General features: G+C 46.9%; 1 protein-coding gene across 2 annotated transcripts; it reads left to right on the forward strand.

The window, feature by feature from the left end:
* The first annotated feature begins 225 nt into the window (after positions 1-225).
* Positions 226-5,571, forward strand: LOC142034619 (uncharacterized). 2 transcript variants are annotated; one of them, XM_075036203.1, is made up of 7 exons: positions 226-615; positions 1,148-1,399; positions 2,275-2,334; positions 2,977-3,108; positions 3,924-4,070; positions 4,888-4,948; positions 5,134-5,571. In XM_075036203.1, the coding sequence occupies exons 2-7, from the start codon at positions 1,235-1,237 to the stop codon at positions 5,235-5,237; spliced, it is 669 nt and encodes a 222-aa protein (XP_074892304.1). In that variant the 5' UTR covers positions 226-615; positions 1,148-1,234; the 3' UTR covers positions 5,238-5,571. The 2 variants fall into 2 exon arrangements, with proteins under 2 accessions (XP_074892304.1, XP_074892313.1); XM_075036212.1 differs by lacking the exon at positions 4,888-4,948.
* The last annotated feature ends 2,316 nt before the right edge of the window (positions 5,572-7,887 follow it).

Consider the following 7,887-nt stretch of genomic DNA (forward strand, 5'->3'; position numbering starts at 1 on the left):
CGTTCCCGTCCGAGACTGGTGTTACAGTCGAGGTGCTGTGGGTTTATTTAAAGAAATGATAGCCAGCCTAGGAACTGACTTCTCGAAAACATTTAAAGGGTAGTAGTGCAGTGCTTGTTAGGGCCAGATTTGGCCGCAGGCGCTTGGGTGGGTTCTTGTGCTTTCTTCCCACGGGGAGCGAGGGCACCGACGTGCGTGGGGAGCCCTTGCCCGTCAATCTAAACAAGCTGATCACACCGGTCACTAACAGTAGATGGAGAGAGGGTTTCCTCAACTCAGAGCACGGCAAAAAAAAAAGGCAAAAAAAAAAAAGGCAAAAAAAATTCCATAGAAAACAGGCGGCCCTTCCCCACTCCCCGGAGCCAAGGGCCGGCGGGGGGAGCCGGGCCCGGGGCCTTGGAACCTTTTTTTTATTTTTTTTTTTATTTTTTTTAATTATTTTTTTTTATTATTCTCCGGGAGGCGGAGCCGGAGCTTTCCCCGTACCTGCCCCGCTGCCGGGCTCGGCTCCGCCCGCCGCCGCGGAGCAGCGCCCGGTGAGGTGCCGCCGCCCCGTCCCGGTCCCGGTCCCGGTCCCGGTCCCGTTGTTCCCGTTCTCGTCCCGTCCCACCGCAGGTGAGGAGCCGGCGGGGGCTCCAGCCGCAGCCCGGGCGGGCGCGGCGCTTCGTGGGTCCCGCCGGCGGGGGCGGGGGGGGGGGACACCGGGGAGGCCCGGGCCGGTGTCCTCGGTCGTAGCAGCCGGCGGTGGGGAAGAGCGTTTGGCGAAGGGAAAAGGAACAAAAACCCAAGGGAACCCCCGCGCCTTTCTGGGCAGGAGAAAACACCGAAGGGGGAAAAAGGTTGGCAGCGGGGTAAGGTTGGGCATCTCCATCCAGAAACACCAGAAACGGTGTCTGTCCGAAAACGGTGTCTGTCCGAAAAACGGTGTCTGTCCAAAAACGGTATCTGTCCAAAACCACCAGAAACGGTGTCCCAGGCCCCTGCCTCGCAGCGGCGTGAGGGATTTCTCAAAAGACCGCTCACCTTTCGCTGCTGCCGGTCGAACTCTGTACTCCCGGTGAACTGGGGGGGGGGTCCCGCCGTACCGCGGGGTCGCGGCGCGCCAGCCGGACGCCGATGCTCCTGTCCCTTCTTTCTCCTGCCTTAGGACAAGCTGTTCTTCCCCATCGCTGGAGGGCCACGGCGCGGCTTTCCGGTCTCCGCGTGCGGGGCTTTATGGGTGAATCAAAGCAGAATGGATCGCTATCGATATTTCATCTTTAACCAGAGGAACATGGTCGTGCTGGGTCTGTTCCAGATAGCCTTCAGCACGGTGTGCGTCGTCAGCGGGTTCATAGATGGCATTTTCAGAACGGAGTCTCAGCTGGGCAAAACCAGAGCTCCAATTTGGGCTGGGATGGTAAAGTTGCACTGTATTTTCTATGCTTTGTTTTGTGGGGTTTTTTGTTTGTTTTTTTTTCTCCCTGCTGGCTACCTACTAGTACTCAGCTTGGGGGTGGGAGGGAGGCCAGGACTTCTTCTCAGCTCTTCCCTGGTTTCCTGCTTTGAACCCAGATAATAAAAGTTTCCTTATCACGGTATAGCCAGGAGAGTGCAAGCAGACTTCCCTCTGAAGGAGCTAAATAAAATACGTTCCTACTGGATAATGTAGAAAATGGGGCGTAGTGGCAATTGGCAGGGCTCTTTGCAGAAGCGTGGTGACCACAGAGAGGCCACCAGAGATTAGGAGGGGAACACGCCACCCTCACATCAGGCAGATGAACATCTGGGTGACGATCTGCATCCCACAGTGCCGGTAATCCTCTGTACCGCAACGAGGAGCGGGCAGCGAGCATCCTCACTGCCGGGCGTTCCGTACCCTGACGTTACTGTTCGTACCCGGGTGAGCCGTGCCGCGAGGGAGTTGTACTGGAGAGCTCTCTTCCATCCAGAGGGTGCTCCTCTCCTTTCAGTAATATCTTTCTTCCATCTACGAGATGCATAAGGACTTGGGAAAGCAGTGCTCATTTTTAGCACTTTAATCAGTTTTATTATTTGGCCAGAGCCGTAAAGGCGGTTGGAGGATTGCTGCCGTGGGGGTGGCGAATGGGCAAGACGCATTTCACGCTGTGTCCTGCCCCAAGGAGATGCTGCAGAGGAAAACAGAAGAAACCAGCAGTTCTCTTTCCATTTCTGACCTAACGGTTACTCCGGGCCTTTCATTTGCTCTGTAGCAGTTTATCATCCGAATCTGATAGTTGTCTCCCAGTTACCAACTCCTTTTGTGCTCTGCAGGTGATGGGAGTCCCAGGCGTCCTGGCTTTGTTTTCCTCTCAGAGGAAGAATCCAGTTCTTGTAAGCCAGGGGAGAGGGGGGGGCAAAATGTTGTCTGGGCAATCGAAAATGGTTTTGCTAGGGAATGAGCTGGCTGGTCCTTCTGCAGGATTGAGAGCTTGTTTTCTCGAGTTATCTTCATAAAAGCTGCTACATTCCTAAGCAAAAGGAGGGTGCAGCATTATCTCACTTTCTGCTGCAGCAGACAAGTGCTGGCTCTAATAAAAAGGAAAAATCTGTGAAAACGCTTGCTTTTGGATGCGTTTCTTTTGGTGTTCCTTCCTGTTATTAAGAATTGTGTACACTAAAATAGGAAACGAGTTAATTGACTTGCATTTCCTCAGCAGGTCTTTCCAGCCATGTAAACTCCAAGGGGGGGGATATTTTTTATAAGTAAGAGATCTCTAAGAACAATGTCTTTGGGTCCACCTAGCACCCATGGTTAAGATTTGGGACTCAGTTGTAGCTTAGAAATTCGGTAACATGGAAACCTTTACTGCATTGTGTTTGGCTTCCGAGTGACTGTTGCTACTGGGTACTTAGTGTTACGGGAGGTCAAAGGCTAGTACCTACAATGCTTGTGTGTATTAGTTGCATTGATTTGTCAGAGGATAGGTTTAATTCCTGCTCCCTTTCTTTTTTTGCTTGAATTTCTCTGTCTAGGTGAACGTGCTGGTAGTTGCTTCCATAATCTCTTGTGTTGCCATCCTCATTGTAGTAGTTTATAGCTCCTTCACACTGAACTATGGTGAAGAGGAGGAGCTGAGCTCTGCCCCGGTCCATGTTATCCATACAGTAAGTATCGATACCATGCTTATTACTGGGGAACACGACTGTCTTAATCTGCAAACATTACTAGGCATGACTTGGAAGCAGAACCAGACTTCCAGGGTGCCTAAACTAGAGTTTGAAGCGGTGCCTGCAGCAAGGCACTTGTTTAAAAAAAGAATTGTATAACTCTACAGTTAAGTATCAAGCTAGGTATTGAAAACCACAAAACCCACGCAGGGCTAGACAGGCGTTTTGTAGCTCGAGTCCTTTCCAGCATGCACCTCAGGTGATAAAGTTCCAGCAGTTATGGGTCAGCTGGTTAAAAGTGGGTATTATTTCAAGCGTACCCTCCACAGTAAAGCTGAAAAGAAGGAATGAGTTAGCCCTTTTGTACCTCAGACCTGGTACAAGCGATGGCTCCCTGTGGGGATGAAGACATTCCAGGTAGATGAAGCTGTATATTAGTTTATTGCAGGACAAAGTGAATTGTCAGGCTGCTAAGGTGCAGTATAGCAAGAAGACATTTCCCATACTTAGGGTGAAGAGGAGCAGCCGTTCCTTGGGTTTCTATTCATTGTTAAAGCTATTTCCAAGCCTGATGCCATTGCATAGCATCTTCTGTTTAACCAGAAGCCTTCTCTTCCTGCTTGCTCTTTTCGTATTTGAGGCTCACACTTGGCTTGCTCTTCAGAGCACAGGAAGAAAAGCCTTAAATAACACTGACTCTGAATCAATCGCCTACGGTGCAATCGCAGCATTCTTGCAGTCATTAGAATATTTTTTTGGTGGAGAACTTCACTTTTTCAATGTGGCTTTAACATTTCCTTTTCTGCTTGCAGAAGTTCGTACTTAATAAAGTAGTCAAAGGTGCCAACGTAGCCATGCTAGCCGCATCTATCTGCAGTGCTTTTGTTGTGCTGGTGATGGCTTACTTGGGATGCCGGAGTCTTCCACGCTGCTCGTGCTACGACAGTGTAACTGGGATGGTGAGTGAGGAGTCCAAGGCACCCATTTATTTGTACTGACTGCGGGTGGGAGGGGAAACTGGGGAGAAGATGTGGTTTTCTTCTATAAACCTAGCCTCAGCTCTACCTCAGTCATCCAGGGCTAATTCTAAGAAATTAAAAGTGGATGTTAGAAGTGGTTTATGCTTTTAGTATTTTTCCTTTTACTACCTCCCTCTTATTTACAGTCTTGTGTAAGAACTAGCATAAGTGAACTCAATTTTCCAAACCATTAGTGCTGAAACCACTGTGGTCCCATCTCCCATGAATTCCTGCTCTCCTCAAAACCTGTTCCTCCTTCTCTTGCCCTTAAACCAACGACTGCTGCTGGTACAGCATTTCAAATACTTACTGGTACTTACACACCTAGATGCTTTATCCCTAGAACTACACATTCAGTAATAAAAATATCCCCTGTACCGTGTGTGAAGTGTAGGGGAGACGACTCACCACATTTTAGTGCTAATTTATGAGGACTGTACTGTGAGTGATGAGACACACACTGCTTGTGTCTGCTAAGTGAGCTCAGTAAATATCAGCTACTGTTACTGGAGTAATTCTGATGCTATACTAAACATGTACATCCGACCATCTCATTTGATAGGGAATTAATGGGTACAGGTTACAAGGCAGCTGTTCTTGACTAAAGATACCAAGTGTGTACTGGGAGGCTGCTTTAAACTTTCAACCTAAAACTTGTTAGAAGGAGTGGACTACACAGACTTTTAAAATGAGTTCAAGTCTATCATATTGAACAAACCCACAGATGAGTTTTTTGATGGCATTGTTTCATTCATAGGAATGGTTGCAACCTAGTGAGGACCAAAATCAGGCTGTGGAAATGGTTTGCGCTGTGCAAAGTGAGTAACTCTTTCCCTCTGTGTATTTGGATATTCACCAGGGACATGGAAGGAACATCCTGAATAAGCTTTACATCCCAGGCCAAAATCCTGATAACCAAAATACTCCAAGCCTAAAGGAACTCAGGATTTTGTGCAAGTGTCTACCCCAGGTTTAATGCTTTCTTCTTTCCTTCCCCACTCAGGTCGTGGGGGCGGAATTTTTAACTTCCCAGATCGGTTTCCAGCCCAGGACTTAGATGCAGAGGAAGATGCATCCAAACCGCCACCATATATCAGAATGGCTTGAAAAAGCAGTCAAACGTTCTAAAGCTACTAGTCAAAAAAATGTGGCAAGATGGATGTAAGAAGTTCTTCATCTTTAAAGATGGTTAAGCACTTTTCCTCGGCCTTTTGAAAAATACACACAGAAAGAGCAAACTATTGAATGCCCAACGTTCAGCAAAGATGACAGTGCAAAGAGGAAGATCTGCAGATGGTTTTGGACATTCAGACTTTGTATAGGTAAAATACCTCATTGCCTCTGGAAAGCGTGAGCATTTTTTCCTCCAGCTTTTGTACTTAAGTCATGTTTTATTCCACTAGAATTCATCGTGCAATTTGTCTAGCAGCGCTAGCCTTAGGCAATTCAAATATTAAATACAATTAATTTTTAAAAGAAACTGGTTGTGGAGTATTTCCCCATGCCAACTGCTATCTCAATTTCTCCCCCCCATCACCCATCGAGTTATCTGGGTGATACAACAATGGGTGAAGGATAATGAGGGACCCACTTCATTACTGAACTTCAGAGTGCTTTCCCTCTTGCTCTTGGGAGGGATGGGAGCAGGTGAAGTTTATGATACGAAGTCTTGCCAGTGCCATTCGGGTATCTCTGTCAAAATGCGGATTCTGTAGAGTGTACGTACAATTAGTTTTAGTGCTGAAGTGTAATGCTGGAGTGTGGTAGGAACTGGAGTTGCAGTAGCTCCTCTTGCAGAGTAACTTAGATACTCTGAATTCAGTTCAGGTTTTTCTATTTCAACTTTGGAGACTGAAAGTTTAAAAAAATGCTTTTGGGGGGGGGCCATTCTGCTAAAATTGATTGCAGATCTAGACCAAGGTCATCTTTTGGAGATTCTCTAGAGGACCTCTTGGTCCTCTCGACCAAGGAACTACAGCTTCCAGTCAACTGCCGTCAACTCCTGAGGTACATAAAATTCTCAGGTGTACTTTGTGATTCACTTTCAGGCAGGCTTAGAGGTGTCTGTTGAGTGATTATTTTGCCCGCAGGCCTCGAGCATGAGGTGGTAGATTACTTATCCCACAATGTAGGTTGACACAGCACGTTCATTTGAACAGGGCTTGGAAAGTAAGTGCCCATCCTGAGAAAGTGCTGTGAATGGTAGGATAAGTCATGCCCACCATGAGGCATGTAACTCCAGGAATGATCTCAGATAAGATTTATCTTATTGCAGCATATAAGGTGCCTTTCCTGTTCCCAAGAGGAGAGGGAATTAAATTGTTCTTGATTATTTTTTTCTTCTAGAGACTGAAGTCTTTTTCATAACACTAGTAAAGGGACTCCAACACCTAAATGAAGACCTTCACCTGATGAAAGCACCGTACTGACAAAATGCTAGGCAGTCCTCTGAGTCGGTGCTCATCACACATGCGCGTAAAATGCCCTTGGTTCCAAAACAGCTTGCCACAGCTACATTGTCAAAAATTAGCATTATGGTATGCAGTTAATCCTGGCATATCCAAGTTAGCAAACCCTGTCCAACTTCATAGTGTCCTGGGATTGGTGAGGTGCAGAGAGGGACAGTTCGTTTCGATTAAATTATTTGTAAAAATCCTAGGAGTAAACATCTTCAAATGTTGAAGAGTTTATATCTGAAGATGTTTTACATCTTTTGTTGTACTCGAAGAGAAAAACACCCGAAGCTGCATATCAAGGAAGTCCTAGTGGACTCTGGCACACTTTGTACATAAAGTGCTTAGCAAGTTCCTCCGTTACTGACTTTTAAGATTATTAATGGTTGAGATTATAACAGGTACTCGGATGATCAAGAGAGCATCCCTAACCACCGGCCTCCCTCCACAGCCCTCCTCTGGTCATACATCGCTGCTTCTGCTGCCCGGCTTCTGCTGGCAGAATTGGCCCCCATCCCTTGGTGCTCAGGCCAGCAGCTTAACTCGGGGCTGCAGGTCCTATTCTGGCAACTAGAAGTTTGACTATCCACACGGTAGCCAAAGTCTTTCTGGCTTTGGCTCTAAATACCTTCACGTTTGCCTATGCCAACCAAAACACAGTTGGTGTCATTGCAGATGTCCGTTTGAAGGTATAGTGTATATACTATACTAAAGTAATTCAAACATTGTAATTCAAAAAGTGATGCTGTGCCTTTTTCTCTGGTATAGTGCCTGTCAGCAAGCATCAAAGCACCGAGCGTGACTACTTTCCTCATCCTCAGATGCTTCTGGCATAACTCCAAACAGTCTGTGATGAAATGTTGGGGTTTTTCTCCTTGATTAACATAAACTGCTGTTCCTGTACATTAAAAGAAAGTAAGACTCCCTGAGAGGTTATTGTGATTGCTAATAGCTAAAAGCAGTGTGGCTTTAATTCTCCTTCAGTCTAAAACAGATTTTGCCTTTGAAAGGAGTAACTTGCTACAAGTAGTTTGTCGCTAAAACGCACGGCTCAGCCGTTGCATTGTTTCTGGGTGGAAGCTACGGTCCCATCCAGAAATACTATTCTGTAACTACTCATTACAATATGAGATGGTACAGACTGAGTATAATTCAACGGTGTTCTACTGCTGGTTGAACCGAGCAATTAGCTTTTATTGCAAGCACGCAGAGGGTCCACGTCCCTAGTCCTTGTTGGAATGCGGCACTGTTTCCGTCGGCTCGGAAGGATAACTCCTGAGATGAGGGTGGGAAATCCGCCGCTG

This window comes from Buteo buteo, chromosome 1, assembly GCF_964188355.1.
Source record: "Buteo buteo chromosome 1, bButBut1.hap1.1, whole genome shotgun sequence".
NCBI classification, from domain to species: domain Eukaryota; kingdom Metazoa; phylum Chordata; class Aves; order Accipitriformes; family Accipitridae; genus Buteo; species Buteo buteo.